General features: G+C 40.7%; 1 protein-coding gene across 3 annotated transcripts in view; it reads right to left on the bottom strand.

Annotated features, from left to right (window-relative positions):
• Window positions 1–228: 228 nt before the first annotated feature.
• Window positions 229–25,625, bottom strand: part of LOC105432352 (uncharacterized) — a 76,282-nt gene continuing 50,885 nt past the window's right edge. For 2 of the 3 annotated variants that reach the window (XM_089085421.1, XM_089085422.1), the window contains exons 3-7: window positions 25,497–25,556; window positions 7,885–8,198; window positions 4,207–7,299; window positions 2,836–3,179; window positions 229–2,336 (exon numbers count right to left, since the gene is read on the bottom strand). In XM_089085421.1, the coding sequence (XP_088941547.1) occupies window positions 1,794–2,336; window positions 2,836–3,179; window positions 4,207–7,299; window positions 7,885–8,198; window positions 25,497–25,556 (4,354 nt within the window). In that variant the 3' untranslated portion in view covers window positions 229–1,793. The remainder of the gene's footprint in view (window positions 2,337–2,835; window positions 3,180–4,206; window positions 7,300–7,884; window positions 8,199–25,496; window positions 25,557–25,625) is intronic. The other variant, XM_089085423.1, reaches the window with a different exon arrangement.

Here is a 25,625-nt window from a genome sequence, read left to right as displayed (position 1 = left end):
TAGCACAAAACGAATAAATAATCGCGCCGCGATAAAGTTGAATCAGATTACAGATGATTGTAACAAATAGTCATTTTTTTATTGTTATTATGATCTCTCTGCGCTTCCTGATCCCTTCGCGTTGATTATTTCAGTAAAAAATTAAAATAAAAATTAATAATTGTTAATTTATTTTTCTTAATAAAGGATCGAGGAAGAAGTTACATGAATTATAATTGAAATAATCAATTTACAGCTTTGTGGGATACTTTTATTAACCGAAAACCTAGGCTATAATAAAGAATGCTATGTGTATACATATCTTCTATCTATATACAATAAGCCGATTTTTTTTCACGATATTCGATACACAGTTAACATTTGGCAACTTGGAATCGATTATTTCTTCTTCTTTTCTTTTGGCAGGAATTACACTTAGTCTTTCACAATTCAAGAGGTCGAATGTGCTCGCTCGAATGTCACAAGATGTATCCGCCTCGTAACGTGATATTATCAAAAGAGGCTAGATCACGATCGTTCGTAAAATCTTTTCTATCGCGATGTCATAAGGATGCGACGTCCTTCACGCTGGATCGCATTTATTCTTATAATAATTACATTAGTGCTGATCATTAGAGACTATCGATACGGATAAGTGTAATATTGCTTGCGCAGCACTATAAAGACGAATTTCACGGATACACGGATCTGCATGGACATCGTTATGCCGGCGATCTTTCACGTTACATCGTATTTACAAAAGAGTGTCGCGCCAAGAGTACGATACGCAGAGGAGTCTCGGAATTATGGAGGAAATTTTAAATGGCGTAAAAAATCAGTCTTCGTACGAGAGATTCGAAGTTTCGTGAGTGAGAGTTTCGATAGTCGTTGCTCAGTTGCTTGTTTCGTAAAGCAATGGGAAATGTATTCGCCGTTAAACGTCCGGCAGTTTTTCCCGCGGTATACGTCGTAAAAAAGGAAGGAAAACTATAAAGAATAATTCACTCCGGTAAAATCCCCTGTCAAAATGTTAAATTTATCGTGTACGTTTGATTTTCTCGCGGGGAATCCTTGAATTTCTTGCGAGAATATTTTCCAGTCTTTTGGCACGAAAATTTAAATGCTGTGACGTGCCTAAGTCGCGCACATTGAAATTTGCTAATAATTCTTGCCTACGACGAGATTAAATTACTCGTTTTCATAGTGGAAGTCGTGCTTTCACACCCAAACAATCGCGAATGGAGAGGCTTAAATTATTTGCAAAAACATGTATTTTTGGCACTTTGCTTGTTACGTTTCTTTCGATGAATTCCTTCTTTCGTACACAAGCTTAATCGCGAAAATATTGACATCGCGGTCATGTTCGGCGGTGTATATAGTACAAAAAGATCTTCCGCGTCGAAGTGCTGTTGTGGATTAAAAAATTTTCTGATAGTGCTGTTTTGATTATTTCGCTATTCAATGGCGTTTCTTTCGTGGATCACGTTCGCGAAGTAAAAAAAATTATGTCGAGACGTGACGATCGAAATAGAGTCACGAACGATCGTCACGAACTATCGTTCCATGACGTGTTCGACATAATCGATGGACATTCGATTATTTGAAACGCGTGTTAGAGATTCGAAGATCCAAAGATCACACGCGACTATCCCGTTTCTCGTCACTCTTTCCGATGACACCGGAAGCGTCGTCAACACGACATGTCGTCTTCTCGCGCCGCGTGATTATTAGCTGTAGATATTGGTGCAAGTCGACACTGTTTTCATCTCGATGTCATGTTGAATGGCCTCTTTACGAGACTCCTTCGCCTTCTGCTACGAGCTGACGGGCGAAGGCCCGATGTTGCTGATGAAACTCGGACAGGTGTTCTCCGCTCTGTCGCCACTTTGCAACGAGAAGTGCCTGTAGGACATATACTCCGGGGGATTCGAGGACAACGGCTGATCCCGCTTGACCGTCGCTCTCTGCTTCTTCATTTTCATATAGCCCAGAACGGAGATCAGCACCACGAAGACGACGAAGCCCATGCAACTGCCCACGATCAAGCCCAGCCGTCTCGTGAGAATATTCGCCAAACTGCCCCTGTCGCTCACCGTGCCGTCACCCACTATCGAATCAGGCGCGTCCAAAGTTCTGACCTCGGTGCACCGGCTCGTAGGCGAGTTCACCATCACGGGCAACGAGGATCCCTCGATCACGTCATCATGCGAGGCGTTCCATTGCCAGGAGCCGATGTCTTCCGGGATCGGTGTACCCCAACTGCCCAAACCAAGTACGCAGATCAGGTAGCGCGTGTCAGATGCCAACTTTGTCAATCTCACCGAACGTGCCTTTGGATCCAGCAGCTTACCCCGTACCTGAAACGCCGACGGAAACGTTTCGCCATCAACATGCGCGGGCTTCTTGTCTCTGCGCCGAATAAATAAGAAATGATTGTTCGGAGAAATGATGCAGCACGATTTTTTTTTTAGAAATAATTTTCACGTGCATGTGTCTGTTTAACATATTATTTTCAATATGTGCTACATTCTGTGAGAAAATATGATATATATATGAAATTATTATTAACGGAATAAATACTGATGATTAAATAAAAAGTATAAAAAGTAAATTTATAGAATAAGTACTGATGTAACTTATTACAACAATTTTATTAATATTGTTTGAAATAATGATAATAAAAGAAAGGTCTTGAAAATATGTAATTTAGTAAAAAAAACATTAGTCTCATAAATTGCTAGATAGTGCAAAGTTCTTTTTTTTTTTTTTTTTTTAATTTGACATTTCCTTTCTGTTCACTTTATTCAACGTAGCGTAAGGTTACGACTTTTCTCACACAATAATAAAAACTCTTACCTCGTCGACGTTGTCCAAGGCATGATACGCCACTTGGTATCCGTGAAGACCGGAATGATTCCTGCTCTGCCACGATACGAGAACGGAGAAGGGCTGAATGTCCTGAATTGCGAGTTTCAGGACCAGCGGAGCGGAACAGAAAGCGTGGGGGTCAAGATCGAGGAAGACGAGACCCCGGAGCTCGGGTGGTTGCTCGCATCTTAACAAACCGCCCTCGACGTCACCGACTCCGACACCATTTCTTCCGCGGCTACGACCACCACCGACTCCACTCACCAATTTCTGATGGTCTCTCAACCATTCCCACAATTCTTGGGATTCGCAGCCACAATGTAAAGGGTTCTCTGCCAATGAGAATAGGACAAAATTCGCTATTGTTCGCGATGTTCTATTTATAAAAGTCGACTTAGAAATTCAACAACTCTAAAAATATTGATAATGAGTCGATATTGAAACAGCTTATTTAATTATTTATAGTAAAAATATGATAATAATGCCGAGTACATATTTAAATATGAGATATCAGCATATTTTTATTATATATTAAAAACAATGCTTGAATAATTCTGAAGTTATGTAACTCGATAATAAATTAAGTTATTTATTGAGCAAGACAGTATTTATAGGTTGTATGAATTTAATACAAAAATAAATTTTTAAATATATTTTATGAGTTACAGTTGCTCGATACTGTGAGAAACTATTCATTCCAGTTATTCACAATGAAAATTTAATTCAAATGTAATTAAAAGTTCATGTATGATATAAGAATAATCATAAATATAAGTCTCATTTATTCCCTCTCGTGTTGTAATTGACTAAAATTAATTATAAACCTCATGCATTAACGATAATTAAATTTTATAATTCTGCTTCAGTACTTTCTAATTAGCATAAAATATATCTATGGGATTCATGAATAAACGGATTAATGGGATAATATTTCGTGCCTTATGATAATATGTACTACGTTGAATTTTTTTGTACACTTTATAAAAAGGTATATAGTCCTAAATATTATATTTTAAGTAAGTTTCTGAGAAATATTAAGATACCATGAGAGATTCAAGTTCGTGAATTTGAAATGAGATGAAGTTATCCGAACTTGTTAGATTGTTTCAGTATTGAATATTGATTTGAGATATGGTGATACGTGACTAGCGATACGATTGATTTCCAAGTAGTATAGCAACTTTATTCGGATCGATAGCCGCTGGGATAGCCGAGAGAAAATTTTCTATATCGTATTCTCATCCATTTATATATCAAATTCCGCAGCCGTGTCACTGCTCTCGAGAAAGGGCGAACAAAAGTGTGCGAGTGCGAAATTAATTAATTATAAATACTAGGCATTTTTAAGTTTAAGCTTACCTTCAGCTCGCAGGCTTCTTATTTGCGTCTCGAGTGGCCGAAAAGCGTTCAGCGGCAGATTCTCCAGGTAATTCCTACTCAAGTCAAGTAGACGTAACTTCTTCAGAGGTCTGAATGCCTCGCTGGAGATGGCGTTTATCCAGTTACCATAAAGATGCAGTTCCACCAGGCTAATTAAATTTTTGAACGTTACTTTGCCGACGATGCCGATCTGATTGTAAGACAAGTCCAGTATTTGAAGAGACTTGAGATCCTCCGGGAACTCCTCCAGTTCTTTCAGGCGATTGTGCGTTAAATTGAGTATCCGTAAATGCTCCATTCCCTGGAGTCTCTCTTTCGGCAGTATCTCCAAGCTGTTCATGCCGAGATGAAGAGTAAGCAAATTCGGAAGACTGCGAAAGGCGCCCGGCGATACTCGTAGAATACAATTTTGACCTAGATAAAGATGCAACAGCGCCGGGAAAGCTTCGAAGTCTTGCGAAGTTACTATGCTCAGATTTGTGCCAGATATATGTACTTCCTGAAGAATAGGGTACATCGCTTCCGACGGCAGATCGTGGATTCTGTTTAAAGGATTCCGCGTGAGATTAAGCCAGGCCAGACCGGGAAGATTTTGACCCGAGAGAGCCACCGCCGGTATCTGTCGGAATTTATTCTCCGACAAATCCACCCTTCGCAACAAAGACGAGTGGGCGAAAAAGTTCGCCGGTAGGGCGTTCAAGTTATTGTGGCTGAGATCCACGGATATCAAGCGTGACAGATTGGCCATCGCGAATCCGGACATCGTCTCGATTTTATTGTGGCTCAGATCCAATTCTCTCAGATGCTTCAGGCTGGCGAAACTGGCCACGTCGACGTTGAGGATCTCGTTGGTCGACAGCGTGAGAATTTCAAGATTAAGAGCACTCGCGAGTGCCGAGTACGGAATATCCTGGAATCGATTGTGATCCAGATGTATCTCTCGCAGCGACAGCAATCTGTCGAAGATGCCTGGTGGCAGAGCACGCAGGTGATTGTGATTCAAGTGTAGACGCGCCAGATTTCGGTTTAGCACAAAGATGGCTTCCGGCAGTTGACTTATCTGCGAGCCGTCCAGGAACAGCTCCTGCAGGGAAGGCAATCCGTTGAAACAGTGCTCCGTGATCTGACTGAAATTATTGCCGGACGCCGCGAGTGTTCGAAGACCGGGAACGTGCAGACGCATCAGCGCCGTCGCCGTGAGGAGATTATCGTCCAAGTTGAGATCGAACAAATTGTTAAGCCCGCGAAAGGCACCGTTCTCTACCGTGGTTATCGAACAGTTCTTCAGATTCAACGTTCTAATTGGCAGATCTTCCTGAAAAATCGCGTCTTGCAAAACGGTGAGATAATTATTCGCCAGGTCCAGCACTCGGAGCTTCTTAAGGGCCGTCAATGCGTAAGGATCGAGTCGTCTCAAGCCGTTATCCTGCAAATACAGTTCCTCGAGCTCGTGCAGCTCCGAGAATGTTCTCGCCGTTACGTGACTCAGTTTATTCATGCTGAGCTCGAGAAATTTTAAAGCCTGCATCGGCTGAAAAGCGGCATCCTCGATCTTGGATATGGAATTGTTCGTCAGATAAAGGCGTTCGACCAAGAGAAGATCTCTGAAGAGAGGAGCTTGCAGGTGTGTCAGCTTGTTGTGACCCAGCCACATGATTCTGACGGATGCCTGACCGCGCAGGGAGTCATTGTGTAGTACGGCCAAGCCGTTGCTGTCCAACTGAATAGACACCAAAGAGCTTCCGCCGGAAGACGACTCCGAGGCGGACAGTTGAAAGACGTCGCCGAGCATGGTCAACTGATTGCCCTGAAGATTAACGTGCTGGAGGCTATTCAGCGTTCTCAGCGCGCCGGTCTCCATGGAGGTAATGGCGTTGTTTTGCAGATGTAGCTCGAGGAGCGCCGGCAGTGGCGTGAAAACGCCGCGCTTCACCTCCGTAATATGATTATCCTGCAGCCGCAGTTCGCGCAATTGATGCAGCTTGAGAAATGTGCCCGGTTGCAACTCGCGGATCTTGTTACCGTCCAGGGAGAGCGACGAGAGATTCTCGCAGTGCTCGAGGAATTCCCGCGGCACTTTCTCGATGTAGTTGTTACTCAGATGCAATTGCGCCAGCTGCGTGAGACTCGTGAGACCCTTGGCGTCGATTCTACGGATGGCATTCTGCTGGAGATACACCACCGCGAGGCTGACGCTGCCGGCGAACGCATCTCCCGGGATCTCCAGGATATTGTTTTCCGCCAGATAAAGTTCCCGCAGTTCGGGCAATCGCGCGAACACGCCGCCAATGTAGTGAATGTGGTTATGACTGAGCTCGATCGTGCGCAGGCGTTCGTTCCCCTTGAATGTCGCCACGTCGAGGAAGACTATTTTGTTGTGGCTTAGATCGATCGACTCTAGATCTTTCAACGACGCGAAGGCGTCCTTGTGAATGCTCTCGATGGAATTGTAGTAAAGGGATAGAGTGTGAAGGATGGGGCAGGGTCTAAAGCAGTCCTCGGCCAGCTTCTCGAAATTGTTGCTGCTCAGATCGAGAATGAGCAGAGAGCTGAGGAGGCTGTAACCGTCGTCGGGTAGCTCCGATATCTCGTTCCACGCTAGCCTGAGCGAGGCCAGGCTCTCGAGTCTTCTCAGGGGAGCCATGGGAAACAGCTTCAACTTGTTTTCAGCCAGATCCAGATCGCTGAGGCTATCCTCGAGACCCGCGAACGCGTATTCGGAAATTTTTGATATTTGATTCCCTTTTAGAGTCAGCTTCATTAGCTTTAAGCCGTAGAAACAGTAAGACGAAAGATCCTGTATTAGATTCGTTTCGAGATCCAGAGCGGCCAGTTTCCGTAGTTCGGCCAGTGATTTTTGCGGCACGTGGGGCAAACGACCGGAGACCAGTGCCAAGGATTCCAGGCTATCTTTCAGATTGATAAAGGCGCGCTCGCTTACTTCCCGCAGAGACGAATGCGAGATTTGAAGATGTCTGATCTGCGAGCCAGGGGGGAACGCGTCTTCTTTCAGTTCCTCGATGCTTTTGTCGAGCTCGTAAACGCTCAACGACTGTACCATCGTGCCCGCGCCTGAAAACGATCGTAAAGGGCACAGCTATTAATTTCATCGAATCGCGCGATAACATAAACTTTGAGTTTGGCAACTTTGGCTGATTGCACGTTTCATTAGTTTTATACGGCGCATTAAAGAAAATGGCTTTCTCCACATCATTCACTTCGTGTTGAAACTACTATGAAAACATAAGAAAGCGCGCACACACTATATACGTAGTGCAACATTAAAACATTAAATGAAGTGTGACGTGTGAGTAAATTTAATAGGTCAATCGATAAATCTGACTTTTAGATATCGATAAATATATTAGATCTAAAAAGTTCTAAAACTACCGCTACGGTATTAATATACGTATCTAATTTAAAATGAAGTATGTTATAAGTCTAATCACTTCACAAAGATATTTATTCGTATAAAAGTATTATAGATCTTTAACACATCTTTAAAGATAACTTTTAAAAAACTTTTAAATATTACTTCTACACAATATTATAATATTATAAATACATTTTATATGTATGTAATTAAATTTCGCAAATTTCGGTTCTCGATTACATCGTCTGGAATTCTTGACTTCTCTCTCTTCTCATTTAACTTACCGGTAGCACTTAGCATGCCTTGCAGTGTGGTTCTTAGAGTCTCTTCCGTAGCGCCAGCGCATTCCAAGAAGAGACCGTCTTCAAAGTTATAGCAAGGACAGTTCGGAGTTATTGCCAACAACGGACATTCAGCTATCTGAGCAACAGCTTTAAATGTAAAGAAATTTTGAATGAACAGGATCTGGAGGACCATCCTCGGGATCCGCCGCCGATCTACAGCGCACGGATGATCTTCCCGTTCTTGCGGATCTCGCGTCATCGTATCGTCACATCCGTAATCCCGTTTCCTCGCCTGACAGATCACAAGAAGCTTCCTGAAACAAGCAGTCACAGGAAAAACTGTGAAATCGAATGTGACATTACGTCGAACGACTAGTTATATTTGCGACTTGAATTCGCAGCGTAGAAAAAAAATCGCGTAGCGAAATGTCAATTTTTTTTATTATTTTAAATATTACAAAGTTAATATTCCCTTTGAATTAAATAGAATTATATTTTTAATTGTAACTCTTTAATTTGCATGTAATCATGATAACGCTACGGCGTTATTATTCTTATTAAAAATTTTCGTATTTCACTGACAAATATTTACGGCTACCTTTGCCGTGAGAGATTCTTGTCTGAATAAATTCACGGATAAAGTTAAACTTCGCCCACCAGACAAGGGGAGGGTACTATGCAGCGCGTGCTGGAGCATGTTTACGAAAAAGTACGGCCAAGCTCTCAGAATAGTGCGAATAGCCTTCCTTGAATAACAAAGAGTGCACGTCTTACTAAGACGGAGGTGCATACGAATACAAGAAGACATAAAAATTATTCGACTCGTATAAAAAAAATTATTATTATTACGGTCTCTTGAGACAGTACAGTCACTTTTTCAAAAAAAATTTCTTTTGCAAAGATAATTTTTAAACAATATATTTCTGCATACGCAGGATCTAAAACATCAATATGTGTGTGTGTGTGTGTGTGTGTGTGTGTGTGTGTGTGTGTGTGTGTGTGTGTGTGTGTGTGTGTATATATATATGCCTTTTTGCATAAATTAATCTCTTTCGTCATTATATGTTTAATGGTATTGAAATGATTATCGAAAAATTAATAATTTATGAGATATTTTATATTTTATTTAAATTTTACATCGCGTAAGTCCTATTATAGATAACATCAACTTTTTCGACTATATACAAAATTTTACACAATAATTTAGTACGCAGAATTATCCGCTGAATATGATTATGCGAAGTTGCATCAGTTGCATATTCAAAGACAATGTTCTTAATTTGATAGTATCTACCAAGAGATTATTACTCAAATGGGCATAACGTCAATGGTTGTCAGCGACACTAATGAGTGTCTGTCTAAATGACGTTCGGTTTGGACATATCGAAAATACATAACAGAAACTGTTCGTAAATTCTCATCTGTAAAGCTGCATTTCTCACGTAGCATTCAACGGGAAAAATATTTTATAAACATGATAAACACACACATTAACATGATAAATACACGTTTAAAAGATATTACATGGTTTTTTTTGGACCTTATAATTGGAAATACATCAAAATTAGATTGCTGTTTAACTTTTTACGGAAATATTATGATAAATGTGCTTTCTATCCTAACATAGAACGCGGGGCTTAAAAGATGATACATATGTCGTGCAGGAAGGACGAACGCCCATAAAGCTCTTTACGCGTAATCGAGCGGCGGCAATAGCCGATTCAGAAATCTGTATCACAAAGACGGCGTCTAGACCGAATCGATTTTTCGGGAGCGCCAAGCCGCGATATCGCGCTATTCACGCCCAACTGAATCTACGAATGCCTCTTCTTTCTGACCCGGCTGCAGGATCGCGGCACGAAAAGCCTCAATAGGGGTACACCATTCTCATCTACACATTCACATTTACGTGGAGCGCCAACGAGCACCACCTTTACGATCGAGTGATAAAACACATGGAGAAAACGTTTCACGGGACGTACTAAAGGCTTTAAAATTCGAGACTTCAGCAAGGCGTGCGTGCGTGCGTGCGTGCGTCGTCTCGTCGAAAAGAAGAGATCACTCGAAAGAGATCACCGAAGTGATCTTTCGCGAAATACAATTAGCCGAGTCTCAGAAGAGTTGAATTAGATCGTGCTGGAAAATATTTTGGGAAATTCCTTTATGAGTTTAAGGAGCGTCTATTAGTCGGGAATATTTTCAATCTCGAGAATATCTTAGCGGATGAAATATCTGTTAAGTGACGGGCAAACAAATAGCAATTCCACTAATGTACACATACAATCGTACATGATAAACACGGTACGTACACGAGACATCTACCATCCCATCACATCGTGTGAAGGGATGGTGACAGGAGGGTAAATGAGTCGCCGACTTCGGGGATAATCGTATCGGATCTTCTCTCTCACTCCCTTTACTATCGGGGCGAAGGAATCAGCGTACTCCGATTATTTCGCAGCGAGTGATTAAGGACGGATTCACTTGGAATTCAAGAAACGTTTTCAATTTGAACATTAATCTTCGTACGGAGAAACGTCGGCGTTATATCGGAATCCCGGCTGAAGCTATCGTTCCTTAAGTATTTCGATCGAGTGGCTGGGCAAACTCGCAGTGGCCTCGGTATACCTTTCCGATTTCTATTCGCCCTACCGATCCCGGGGAATATGTTGTTCGTAGGGCATACGCTGCATTCCTGGCACGATCGCCATAAACGCTTCGTGCTCTAGGAATCCGGTGTACGACGCGCCATTAGTAAACTAAGATATCGCGAGAAGTTTCTCGATTTAAATTATTGGCATCTAGCATATTGATAGAATTAAGTTACGCCGTGACAAATAGTTCGCCGTACGATCCGGTCTAACGTGCCAACGTGCAAACGTTTATGATGAATGCATTTCCTGTGTGATTTTTGTTTTTTATATGTATTCTCTATTTTGTATATTTCTTATTCTAGATGGAAAGAATGATTTTACTGAAATGTTTAAAAATTTGGATACAGATACAGATCTGAAAATAACTTTACTGGGTCATCGAAAATTGGATCATCATGTAGGACGTTTAAATATAACACTGCAAAAAATTTTTTTATATTCTCACAATCAATTTAAATATCCTACATAAATATTTTGGCGCTCCGACAATTATTATTTTTATATCTGTTTATATCTGGCTAAATTTTTAGATTTTTATTTCAGCAAAAGTGTTCTTTCCATGTATATAAGAAGAGATATTTTTTTATTTTAATAAAATAAACGCAATGAAAAGAGAGAGAGAGAGAAAATTCGGTATTTACGTTTAATCTGCGACACCTGTTTGTGTCGATTAATAAGTTTGAAGTTACTGAAAGATACTTTAGATTTGCGAAGGAGGAATTCGTTTAGTCGCACGAGAGGTTCAAAGCACGTTCTTTTCAAGCCGACGCGACAGAGGATTATAACTCGCGAAGAGAAGAAGGCAGTTGAGAATTCAGTAGAAAATGCGCTTTACGAGACATACGTCGTTTCGATCCAAGTGTATGGCTATATGTGTACGTACTCCTTGAGAGCGTACTCAGCGCTTCATGCAACACCGGCGGTAATAAAGCGCGAAAACGTTTCTCCGCTGTTTTAACGCGATGAAAACAGTCAGCGCACTTCCACACGGGGGAAAAACGAACGTGTCTCTTTCAGCACGTCCATTTCCTCGTCAGAATCTCTCGCGCTGCCCTAAAGAAGTTTCAGCAATGGAATTAAAAAGTTTACGCGAAGCGAAAAACATTCTTCTCGTTTTCTCGATTCTTTGTTGAATTCTTATTTGCCACTCTGCTTTGCTACGTTTTGTATCAATTTATGTGACCGTGTGTGTGTGTGTGTGTGTGTGTGTGTGTGTGTGTGTGTGTGCGCATGTATATGGCTAAATATTATCTACAAAATATTATCTGGAAATATTTCATCGATAAAACGATTTAATTTTATATATTTTAATTCATTAAAAAGATTCTTCTTAACAATATTACAATGATTATAAAATGTTGTGATAATCTGCAGCCTATAAAAACTGTTATTAATTTACAGTGTTTTAATAATTCATTTAATAATTTCTATATTGTGGGATCGCTAAACGTTATAAGAAGTCGGTCGTTGTAATAGTAAGAATTTTATGATTTATGTTAAGTAAATTTAGAAACAATAACGCATTGTAATGTTCAAACTACACTTGCTTTGTTTTCTAATTATCTAGGTATTTATACGACACGACTTGTCAACTTCATGGTTTAACTTCAATTAGCAGTCGCTCTTTTCGACACGTTGCTATGTCAACAACATGTATGCGCATGCATATTAATTACTTGATGAAGAGTTTCGGAATCTGGTAGCTATTGCGACCAGTTACCGAAGCTTCCTCATCAATAATGTATCGATGTAATGCGGCTGTAATGTAAATATAGCGGGGGGAGGGGACGTCGCTACGTTGATTAAATCGTTATTCCGCTTCTCATTGTTTCTCATAAGTTTTATGTGCTCGGCAAGCGAGGCAGTAAAATAGTTGCTTCGCGGGATTAACTCGAACGCTTACGAATCCTCCGTCTCTACTGTCATTTAAGACAGGGGAGTGATTAATTCTCCGCGCACCATGTTGGCGTCAGTCGAAACTGTACTCGGCTCCGTTTTTACGGCGTATACCGGCCATTGTATCACCCGTCTCCTCGTAAACTGCGTATAATTTCAAGAATATACCGCTACCGCTGCCGTATATAAAACCGGCGCGCGATATGTAGAGATAGACGGTACCATAAAACCCGCGGTGCCAGTAACCGCGATATGTTTCTTCACATGTACATTTCTTCCCTCGCCGAGTCCGCCGGAGTGCGCCTTGAGAGATTACCCGCACCCTCCATCGGCGGAGAAGCGGCGCAGCTTCCCCATGCTTCCCCATGCTTCCCCATGCTTCCCCATGCTTCCCCATCGCGTGGGCATGACTTGCGCCGCAATGCACGGTGTTCCGTGCATTCGCTCGCAAAACTTGTTTGCCGCGTGTTACGCGTTTGGCGGTTAAACGTACCGTGAATCCAGTTCGTTTATCGGAGCGTTCAAGCGATCTGATTGCAAAATCATCCGCGGAACTTTCGGAGCGGACTCTTTCATCGTGCGGATATGCGCGCATTCACATATACGAACGTTTCGCATTTTCTTGATTGAAGGACGCGAATTGGAGATTGAACGTGGCACGTTTCGACGAACAAAGTGTTACGCTTGGAAATACACGCGCGGGAAAAATGATCACAGTGAGAAGTGATAAAGTTAATGAGCGACATCGAAGATAAATCGTCTAGCGGATAAATTCATCGGAAGGTATTCCGACTGTATACAGGCGACAACTAGCTATCCGATCGTAATTGATAGAAATCTGTGTAATAGTGCGTGAACTATCGTAGGCACGAATAGCGCTTTGCACGGGGTATTAAGGTCAGGCAGGCACATTTGCTGGGGCGATGCGATAACAACCCTCGTTAAGTTTGATTGGCACTAGCACAATCATTTCGGCAGTTAGATTCGTTACGGATATATAATTGTCATCAGACCGCACTTAATTACAAATATTCTCATTGTAGCGCAATTACGATTTAATTTTCTGCGATACAAGCTTTTAACGTCATTTTATTTAATTAATTTCCATTCTGGTAAATTACGTTTTGCGTATAATATCATATTTGTCTACAATAATTGCCTTTGATCAATAGATTTGCATATGACGTGATGCAACTTGGTTTCCGAACTTATATTAAAAGATAATTATTATCAAAAACAAAATTAGATATAAATAGTACAACAAATAAATGATAAAAACGATATAAATAAGTAACAAACATGATATAAATAATATAATAAATATAAATGATTATGAGGAAAAAGTATAGACAGTTTATCATCGAATTTGAACGCAAAAAAAAAACAGATATTGCAGCAAAAAAACAGGTATTGCAAAGAAAGTTAGGAATCGAAAAGATATTACAAATGCTAGCATAGTAAATGGAGCGCATCGACATGTGCAAAATTCACTGTTAAACGGATAATCGATTTTCTTAGAAAGATCTTTAGAAGTATTATTTTTCTTGTTCACATACTTGCGATTTATGTCGATAGTATACGAGTTCTCAGACATATTTTCTTTGTATATGGTGAATGATAACGCGTTGCCTTAGGGATGTTACATGGAATATCTTTTCAGTCGTTTTGCAGCGGAAAACTCGCTCGCGTATTCCAGTACATATATATATTCTTCTAGTCTTACGTACTTTGTATATTATGTCTTATCTTTACGAAATACTATCTTGAAATAATTTTGACTACAAATAAAAGAGCAAAAATAATCGGACTTAATCTGCTACGTCATTTCCGCTATCCGTTTGTACAATACCGTTGCTCCTTTTTACAGATTTAAATTTTAATAAGTTAATGGATTTCTGTTTTTAGAAAAATAAAAAAAAAAAACAGTCAATTTAAATCGTCATTTATAATGCATTATTAATGCACAATTTATAAATTTTTAACATGAACTATCAATCGGGTACACTCTTGAAGCATAATAATAATAATGCATTCGTCAGAATCAATTGTCGAGTAAAATACAGTTTTAAGTCAAGAACTATTTAGTTAAAACGCATATCACGTTTATTTCGTCGGATGGACTTTCTTTAAAATGGTTGATCGCCCTGTAGGATTTCTTTTGCTCACGGAGATCCGACTGCTTGCGGATATTGCTTCTCTGTGCATCGCCTTTTAACCGGTTTACCTCCGCGAGGGGAAAAGCAAAGCCGGGCTTGCTAGCATCGAAGAAGCTACCAATTTCCGCAGCGCCTATCCTCTTTCGAAACGTTTTCACTTCGAGGATCTCTGCTAAAAGTGGCTTGCGAAGAATCTCTGAAACTGGTGGATTAAGTGAATTCGGGGTGTCCTGGTTCGGATTACCACCTCCCAATTTTGCTGTCTTCGGTGGCTAACGGGAGCGCGAATTCGCTTTAGATCTGGGTCCGCGATCGCTCTGAGATTTGCGTGATTCGAAAGGAGAGTTTATCTAACTTTGCATTATCAGCCGGGCTTACACGGTTTGATCTTGAAAAGGAGATCGCGCCCTGGAATTCAAGAGGAGCCTCTTTCCTGCCAGTATATTCGTTTTAGGATCAATAACACTCGTTCCTTCATGAATAATTGGTGGCTTAAGATAATGAAAATCAGCAAAACTTGAGCAAAAGGCCCTAACATTAATGTTACTTCGTAATTTATAACGTTATGTAGTAAAGTTTAAATTAAACGCTTTATTATTACTATCGTATTATTATACGAGAACTAATTAATTATTATAATTATAATTTGATATGTATTCATTATTACGAATTATGTGAAACAAATACACAAAATTATAATAAATTATTAGTGAGTAGTTATAATAGAGATTACTGTCATGTAATATAGCTACATATAACAAACTTTAGATGTAGCTTTCGAGCTACGTCTAAACCTGAACCGATACGATGTCTTGCGTTACATATTCACATAGTAGTTTCAAACAAGTTCTGTTCGCTCCAAAATTAGGGGAAAATGTGTAACGATACCTCGTGCGATTTAGCGTATATATATATATATATATATATATATATATACGCTAAATATATATATATATATATATATATATATATATATATGAATCAATATATCCTTATGTTACTTATATATGACGTTGAACTTTAGCGTTTGTATCTATCTTTACCTTCTAAAAATATCTCTGAAAGATAACTTCCTATAAACGCATTGCAGACATGAATCGTACATGTCAAGAAGACCTCTCACAAGGCAGAATGATAGTTTAGTTATTTTTTTTATGCGGAAAGAGAACAGAAGTTAAATTACGGGAAACTGGCTTAGGGGGGATTCTTGCTGGTCGAATTAACCGAGACGAGAATACGTTTCGCATGTTTCTTCTGCCCGAGAGCGTGGCATTCGTCTGGAATACCATGATTTGGAGCACCTCAGACGAGTATAAACGTGATTTGAATATTTCAAGCGCCAATAAGAGAAGCCACGAAGCTCCCAACGTATCTGACGTCCTATGAATTAATTTTTTTTTTTTTGGTATCGTAGAATACAGCAAGAAGCATATGATAAATATTTCATATGCGGAATATTTGTCAGATTCTCTCGCGATACGTCACGATTATTTATTTTCGCAAGTCTCTAAATTTCGCGAAACTTACCTCCTATGATCTTCGCAACAGAATCTGCTTTACGTCATCATCTTTCCGGTTATGATTATTCTTCCGGTAATAGAACTAGTTCGTGGAATACTGACGGGGGAAATACATAGGTCTCGCGTACGTGGAAAGCCATTCGATATCCGCTTTGTAGTTTGACACAGTGAAACGTAAGGGATGCATTGCCGTACGGCGGAATCGATGCTGCCACCGCGACGAATACCAAATACGTTCGTTATGTCACACGAGCTGGGCGACGCGCCCGTAAACTCCCGGGCAGACACGATCGGGTTCCTGGAAACAAATGTATGATATTCCGGCGAAAAGCGGGTGCCTCGATCAACGAAGCTACTACGTCTCGGGACAGTCGTTGCCCTCCCGAACAGGAGGATGGGGAACGGATGGGCGAGGATGGCGAGGACCGGCCCCTGTGAAGACCGGATTCTGCGAGTATTGGCACATATGTAATCTCCTTTCGGCCTCGTTTCCGGAAATCGCTGATCTTCCACGGAGCATTCCTTCGTACGACCCGCTCGCCCGAAACCCGGCGACTAAGATCCTCACGTGAAATAGTTTCGCGGCGCTTCGACGGGATAGCTCCCGAAAATTTACTGCTCTCGTCGGTACGTGCGGTAACTTAGAGGATGGTCCGGGAAGAGACACTCGTGAAGGTGGAAGCAGGAAACACGCTTCCCGTCGCGTCGATTTAAAGTTGAAGAGTCTCGTCGATTCCGGAGCGATGACTCTTCTCAGGATTTTCCGGTGATGTCGTTTTTCTTTACCGCGCTCGACCATAGATATTAAATGTGTACGTTGTAGTTTTTGTTGCATATGTACGTGTAATATAGTATATAAATATTACATACTGGCGAGACATGTTAGCGATACGCAGCGCTGGGAGAAATCAATAATTTTTTAAAAGCTTTTGATAATTATTATATATTATGCATATATCTCTTAATTATGATATTAATGTATTCTGAAAGTTGATTAAAAACGGAAATTGTAATTATTATAGTAATTAGAGAGATTACAGAAATTCTAATCTCAGTAGGATTATTAATGACCGATATAAAATCGTATCACTCAGATTTGTAACTAATATCGGCCTATCATTTATTATCAGTATTCACAGTTCAAGTGACATTGATTATCATTGATTATCACTTTTCATTTAATTTTACCAGTTGATTTCTCTTATATGTAGATATTATGCAGTATAGAATGATATCGGTAAATCAATCACCAATAGCAGAATTAATAAAGTATCTTTTAATGAAAATTTAAATAGTTAATAAATTACTTCATGTGAAAAAAATTATTAAATATTCATTTGAAGCACGAAGTTTATCTCTATTTTGATCGGAAAAATATTTATGAAAATTAATTTATCATTATTATTTTTTCCTAATTTTTTACATCTCGAGAGAGATGAAAGTGTATGATTTCAATAGATCAGGAAGAAGAGCGAGAGTAAAACCGTCAAATATTTTTGCAGTGATTTAATTTCATTACTTTAATTTATGGAGATCGCAAAATTTACCGATGACTTGTAAAAATATAAACGTTTCAGAATTGTTAGATGTGGCAGTAAATTTCTTAGAGCTTTTTCGTAAAAAGTGGGCCGACGTATGGATTTACCGTGTAAAGCTTCCGAAAGCTTTCCGTCATCCGGTATTACATCGATAACTTGCACCTGCGGACAGTTATAGAACGAATCTATCAGGGGCTATATCGCGCGATATGTGCGTGCCCGTATGTACTTTCGCGCTCGAAAAATCGCCACCGAGGTGAGAGTGATTTCCAGATCGACAAGAGGAAATAGTGGGTGCTTCCCTAAAAGCCAATCGTACGGTGTCTAGCCTTTCGGCTAAAGCGCGGGGGTTACTCGAGCAAGATTACGGTCGAATGACTATCGGCTTGTGATAAATTCTCGCAAGTTTAAAGGATGCCGTAATGGATTCGGGTTATATATCTCTTCCCGGACGGTAGTTGCTCGGTCGGTTTTCTGACGGAGAGGAGAAGCGGAGGCAGCGAACGAGTCGTCGACGGAACGAATCGCCATGGTGTACCATCAGGCGATTCTCGATTCCGGATATTTCGGAACGTGGCGTGGCGGAGCGAATGGGAAATTTTTGCGACATCCCGAAGTGAAATCCGCTCGAGCACACCCGCCGTTCGATTACCACGTTCACTATGCTCGCGCTCGAACTTCTCAAAGCCTCGTTCACCGTGAAGCTGAAAAGAGCTTTCTTGGAGACCGCGCAAAGGAACTGCGTAGCGATGGTGTTAAATGGAACGTATCACAGTTCTTTCCGTTACCATAGCGACGGGGTTGGCAAAAAATATAATTATATAGTGCGCAAGAAACGTTTGCCGAGGTGCAATTATTAAATTTTAATAATTATAAACTGTAAAACGAAAGCGTAAAATATAACATGACATATATTTTTGGAAACGTTGCGATTTTTACGTTGCAATTTTGAAGACACAAAAGATACGTGCGAAACGAATATTCGCGTAATAATTATTTTATAAAAAAACCTATATATTTTTTATATAAGAGGGAGATATATTAATAGCGGTAGTTTGATTTTGCTCGATTACTAAAATATATCTTTTGTTTAAAATTATGAAAGATGAAGATTTAAGAATTAAGATTCATTGCGATTATATTATATTGTGATTATATTCTTCTTGAAAGCGCGAATTTCGAACATTAGATTTGCCAGCAATTAAGGCTTTAGTAAAAATGACGTTACTCGTGTTTAATTTCATCCTCTCATTACGCGAGGAATAATCCACGATTGCAGGTAAGAATCAATCGATCGTCTCATTAAAATAGCGCTCATATTACAATCGCAATTATCACGGCCGAAAACCAAGAGCTCTATCGAGAGCATTCATCCGCGGCTGCCTAGCGAGTCGGGGTTCATCCCAATAAAAAGTTCGTCTCCTTCTTATTCTTATGAGAGAACAAAGAATCCTCGCGGATGAGTTAAAATACAAAGAAGCTGAGAAACCGCTCAGCGCATTCAAGAAAATATCGTTTTGAAGACTCGAAGGGAGTCTCGTCGTTGTCGAGAAACCGTCGTTCTGCCAAAAGCAAATGAGGATAAAAGACTTGCAGAAAAAGCTCGCGGAAGAAGACAGTGAATGTATGTATATAAGGACACGAGTGTGACTTAGACTTAGTGAATATCGATTTAGGTCTGTCTGGTCTCGGGATGCATTTGGTGTCATGTATCCCTTTGTGTCGATGCTTTCACGCAAATTGGAAATCACGCGTTTTTTCTTTTAGAGAACATATTAAATCGGAATTGACTTTTTTCTTCTTAGCGAAAATATGGCGATTCGAGAGATAGAGCCGAATTAATTAATCACGTTCTCTCCCCTCTTGTGCTGATTGTCCCACTTTGTAGTTTCACGATTACGATCCATTGGTCGAAATTCGAGCGAGACTGGTGGCAATGGGATTTCATGTATCGTCGGGTATCAAACCTGTATAATATTATTATCGGTGTCGTTATAATTAAAACGCGGAGAAATTAACTTTAGCCTGTTCATCGCCATTTCTTTCTTTCTTTCTCTCTGCCTCTTTCAGCGCTCTTCTTCTCAATTCTCTTCTACTTCATTCATTTATTCGTTTTTTTTCTTCACGCTTCACACTTTGCTACATTCTGTCTTCTCGCTTGCGCTTCTTCGCATTTCCATCCGATGTTCGACTTTATGAGTCTCGGCGAACCTCGGGACTCTTTAATTTCTTTTATCTTCAAGTTCGCGAGCGTTTCCCATCAGTTTTTCCGCAGTTTTATCTATGCGAATTAGCACTTCGCTTGATACTGCTGGTGAAGATTCTCAATGATTATCACGAGAAATTGTGCGAGAGCTCTCGAGAAAGAGAAGGGGACACGTATGTAGGTGCAAGGAGCACGCATATAAATCGATTATTTCGCGCAAAGTGAAAAGCAAGACAGAGCTGGTTTTTGAAAACGGCGGCACCGAGAAGTGGAAGAGGCAAGAGAGGAGAACAAAAGCAAGAGGTCTATATGTGTCTGCACGTGTGAAAGAAAAGAAAGGAGGTTATCGACCCGTCGATAAACGGGGTAAAATAGAGAACCCGCTGCAATCTTTCGATTTACTGCGATCGAGTGATTCCATTGAAGCAGCACAGGTGCTGACGATGGATCGAGTGGAGTAGTAACGCCGAGAGTGAAATAATTTTCATGACGCGAATAAATTTGGTCCTTTCTAACGGTACGGCTTACCGGGCATTCATTTACATCTCCCCCTCGAATGCAGTGAAAGTGCAAATTTGCTCTCGCGCCGCACGGATTGCCGTAATTTTTTTTCCTCTCGCGTAACCGCGTGCGTACAAATAAAACCAATTGTAGGATGGCGTTGAGATAAATCGTAAATTCATAGTGAAAGTTAAGCAAAACTCTCGTAAATCATAACTCTTATCGCGTAATGAGAAAAAGTCCGAGATATAAAATATTATTAAAGTAATATATTCTCAAGGGAGCTAACAACATATCATGTTGCGGGTCTTTGTCGATTATCTTATGTATGTTGCTCAAAAAGTTAGTAAATACTTTTTTAATATTATTTAAATATATTCGGCGGAGAGAGAGAGAGAGAGAGAGAGGGGGGGAGAAAGAGTGGGGGAGGAAAGGGAGACAACAAGAGAACTAGTTGTAACGTCCAAATAGATTGAATCAATTGCCACACATCGTTAGTCGTCAACGAATTCGCAAAAAAAAAAAAAAAATAAAAATTACGATTAATTGCAAATACAATTAATCGCAATTGTCTAATATAAAAAATCCGGAGATTGATAAAAATTCGTTTATATGTCATGCCTGATCACTATTCAACACAGCACATTGTACCTACAAAAATAATTAATCATTTATACACCTAAATTTCTCAGCGCACTCTTGATTGGCATAAAAGCCGGACCTAGACTAACACAGTTGGTTGGCATTATTCTCGTTAGGTTTCTCGTTAACGGAGAGATTATCAAAAGCTGGACTGCCTTTGTAACGGTCAAGAGCAGAACATTTCATGAATAAGTGATGCAATTACCACAAACATTGCTTGCGATTATTTTACGAGCTGTTGCGCGCGTGCAACGTATTATTCATTCTTTTGGCAATTTAAATTTCAATAAAAATAATATTACTACGTTTCGTAATTAAACTTGCATGAAATACAGTCGCCCTTTTGCTTTATCCATCTCCGTCCGTTTGTCCGTTCGCATCATTCGACAATAATCAAGCGTTAGTTCATGTGAACGAATAGAAAATGAAAGATCAAGATGGACATTACATCAGCGAATTTATTCATAAAAAAAATATTCTTTTGAGTTTTTTTTTATGCCTATCATACTAAAGTTGTTCAAAGAGGATAATTGCGCACAAAGAACAACGATGATTAATTTCACGTTTTTCAACTCGCTAATTTTAAATTACCAATTCGTCACATTTGTTCTTAACAATAAAAATATTCTAACAACTGTCAGTGTTGATAAATAAAATCAAGGAATAGATAAATTTAACATCAAAGAATAGATAAATTTAATTTGTAACGCGAATGGAAGCTAATTTTGATAAATAATATTAATAATTTATCATTATTAATTTTGTTTTAATTATTAAAAGTGATTTCTGATGAAAAATAGAAAAAGTGACGAGACGCACTGTATCGTCCTAAACTGAAAACTTTATTTTCGACTCGCTTAACGGGGAACATCGTTGTGCGTCATTTGTCAGGCGACTTCTCGTTACAAAATGTCCGCAAGGCAGTAGCTCATACCGAAATTACATCTCGTAAGTGACGGGTCGCGCGTTTCTAACGCCCTCCGGTTCGACATGCTACGTGTCGCGTACATCCACACTGATGTATTGCAATTTGCAACATGCGCGTAGGTCGTGTCAGCGTGTAACAATAGATACATCAGGCACGACGACCACGACGACTCGCCGCCCGGAAGCCGGCGCGACCGTCCCGTTTGTGATGGGAGTCCCGATGGTCCCGAACCATACCGGATTGACATCTCGAGTGATCGGTAAATCAATCACGGGCGCATTAATAAGGACCGTACGCGCGCTCCACCGTCGTATCCGAACTGGTCTGGAATCTGGCGGTAGACAAGGGAAGTCGGCGTGCGGCGTCCCGCCTCTTGTGTCCGATTGTTATGTTTCGCGCTTATTAAGATCAGTTGACCTTTTACAATCAGAATCCACGCCCGGAGGTTCCCCATGGCGTGTCGTTGCCCTCAGACTCGCGAGAAACGAGAGACGTTCTCGGTCTCTGTCAAGAATACTATAATAACACGGCTTGCTCTTTACAGCGCACGGTTATGAGCCGATCTATCTGTCGTTTATACGGCGACATGCGCCATCAAAGGAGATAAGGGAGGACGTAAGTACCATTAACCATGCGAAACGTTACATTTAAGTAAACGTTCGGCGGTACGACTTGCGTGGGTGGGTTCGCGGAAAATTTTCAGTCGTCTCGGGCGGACGCCATTGAAATTCGATGAACATCAAAATGAAGTAACGTTACACAATTTTGTTACATCACAGTTATGCTGTAGTGATAGTCCTTCGAATCGGGTGAGTCAAGGCTGTTCCTAAATTCACCGCACGATTTACGCGTGGTATCATTTATGTCGGCTCTCTATGTCGCGTCCCTCGGGTAACGGGTTTGCGAAATCGTTACTTCCATCGATCGTGCAAACTTCGAATCGGGCCGCAAACATGAACGAGCGTCATTAACCCTCCGATGTATTCGCACACTTCTGTATTATACACCTACAGACTTGGCTTGCGCGTACCATGGTTTCTTCACGACATGTACCGAAGTCGTGAGACTGCCAGGCACCGCTATTGCCATTTGTACTACATATGAACTAGTGGTTGTGATAAAATAATGTGTGGTGAGATCGCACACAAGGCTACGAGTAAGCGATTCTCATGTATCTGATCTCTCTATAGCTTCTATTTCCCATATGATGTATGACAGCTTTATTTGTGTTTCATTTAGCGGATTATAGACATTTATAGTTGTCTATCTTTCTATTCTCATTGATTTTCATTAATGGAAATTTTGAAATATGGAATATATAATTCATCCATTCGTCCTTTAAAGTACTAATTTGCATGTGCACATAAAACTGTCAGCAGTATATACGGATAAATGGGTGAATTAGCATTCTGCGAGTAACGCACATTATTCTAATCGGTTCCAGAGGAAGAAAGAATTAATTTCCCTGCTCGGCGTGACACTTAGCCACAGGAAGGACGCAATGGGCGCGATTAATCGCGTTGAATTATTGTTGTGTGGTTCGTCGTTATGGTTCGTCGCAGACCTTCAATTGGTTCTGTCAATTGCGATTCGCTTGGAAGAGAAGCTGATCCGGGCTACCGCGCCGTATGTAGATGGAAACTGGCTGTTTAAATCGATAAAAGTGAGATTTTACAATATCGTGCAGGACGGACGGTCTCTTTATACGAGGAATGTGCATTTTACTCGAGAGCGTAATGCGAATGTCGTTAGGCGGAAGTTATCTTTACAAATTCGCATGTGATGTTCTGATGGTCCCCGAGGCGCTTTGCTCGTCGTTTATATTCCTGCTTGGCAACGGTATTGCGAGTCGGTATAAATCCTCGGCGACGTTTGACTGCTATAAATTAAAAAGCATCTGCGTGCCAAATCTGGAAAATACGAGAAACTTCTTACATCCAGCCCCCATATCTTAGACAAAAATATTAAATCCAGCTTTCAGGAAACAAATAGTTTCAGAATTTTATTGGAGTCTTCTTAAATTTTTCAAATGTTTCTTTTTTTATATTTAGATCCTTTCAATTTATAGCTCTTGTCTTATTGTTCTCATCATATCAGCTATTTAACTTCATTGATCTAACTTATGAATTATTTCCTCTCCTCTCTCTTTCTTTCTTTCCCTTTCTCCCTTTCTCTCTTTCATCATATAAAATAAAATCAACTAAAATATTTCATCGTTCTCGTGATCGATTTTACGTGATATAACGCACACATCACCGAAATTCGCTCAGCATACCCAAATGCATGTCAGAAATACGTCAGTATGGCTCACGGGACATCTGATCTAATCCGTTTGATCCCTCGCAGAGAAGCAATCCTATCCTACATTTACCTACTTTTTCTTTACAGACTCTCGGGGCCTTTTGCTCACGTGAGACGTCTGAGATGCTTTCTATCGAGTTCCTTAGATGCAGGTAAACGTACCGTGTCACGTTTCGCAGCGCGTCTACTTCCGTTTTCTCCACTCTAAATTTTACTGCCGCGCGAGATCCAATCCGACGAGCGAGGCCGTGCGAGAGATCTAATCCGAAAAATAGCGTGCGCCGCTACGCGATAAGCTTTCTTCATATTCGTATCCACTTTATCTCTACCTCCGATACTTTTGGGAGTGTCATCGTTCGTGTTATATTTCTATCGCTCTATTCACATGGGATATCTTCGAGGCGTATAGAAAGAACAAATATACACGAAGAATAGCGGGATGCTATTCCGCGCATCTTCCGCTCGCTCGCTATATTACGTTACTTTATTTTATATCCGTTGTTATCTCACGATTATCTGAAACATTTCTCTCGCATTTTCACATTTCAAGGTTGAGAATTCCTTCCTCCTCTTCCACTTTCTCCTTTGATACACCCCGCAAGAGATCCTTCGTCCGACGCGAAAACGTCGATCGAAGCTGCCGAGGTGAGAAATGGCCGAAGTCGAAGATGGAATATTTTGTTGGCGAACGAGATCTGTCGTAGGACATAAGCCCCTTGTACGTCCGCGCGCAAAGGTGGCTGGTTTCATTACGACTCAGGTGGCGGAGGGAATTTTCCGCGAGGCGGGGTGGGGAGAAAAGGTCTCATCGAAAACCTAATACGATGGTAATCAGGGGTGAGTCTGCTTCGGGGTTACCAGTTCCATTCGCCGTTGAGAGAAGATCCGATCCAGTCACCCCAATCCCTCCCCCTCCCCTCCCAGGACTTCTATCCGCCAGTTGCCAGGCATTGAAAATTTATTGAACTCCCGCCGCCATCCACGTCGCCACCCCTCCCCTCCGTCGTTTTCTCTCTCGCCCTTCAACGCTCTCTTGACTTGATCGGAGACAGGCTTTTCGATATCTTAATAATCCGCCTATTCGGCTGTCATCTGGGATGGGTATGATTTCGCGAATCTATAGCCCGTCGACGTACGAAGAATAGACGTCGTCGTGCTTGTCATCTGGTGGTACGTCGTCGATGGAACCTTCATGAGTTAAGCTCACTCGAGGGATCTTTATGCTGTCGTTATGTTCGACATCTCATGCGTAACGCTAAATTGAAATTACCGTATCGTCGGCTTTCCAAGTGGCCCAGGTCTAATGGAACGTCTTCTTATAACTCGTTTACTGAAAATGAAAAATAAATTCTAATAACGTACAAAGGCTAGAGTGTTTTATGGAATGGTCATCGTAAAT

The sequence above is a fragment of the Pogonomyrmex barbatus genome, unplaced genomic scaffold (genome assembly GCF_055798465.1).
Source record: "Pogonomyrmex barbatus isolate J1 unplaced genomic scaffold, ASM5579846v1 scaffold1, whole genome shotgun sequence".
Taxonomy (NCBI): Eukaryota; Metazoa; Arthropoda; class Insecta; order Hymenoptera; family Formicidae; genus Pogonomyrmex; species Pogonomyrmex barbatus.
The sequence above is the reverse complement of the archived record's forward strand: the minus strand, read 5'-3'. Positions and strand labels throughout refer to the sequence as shown.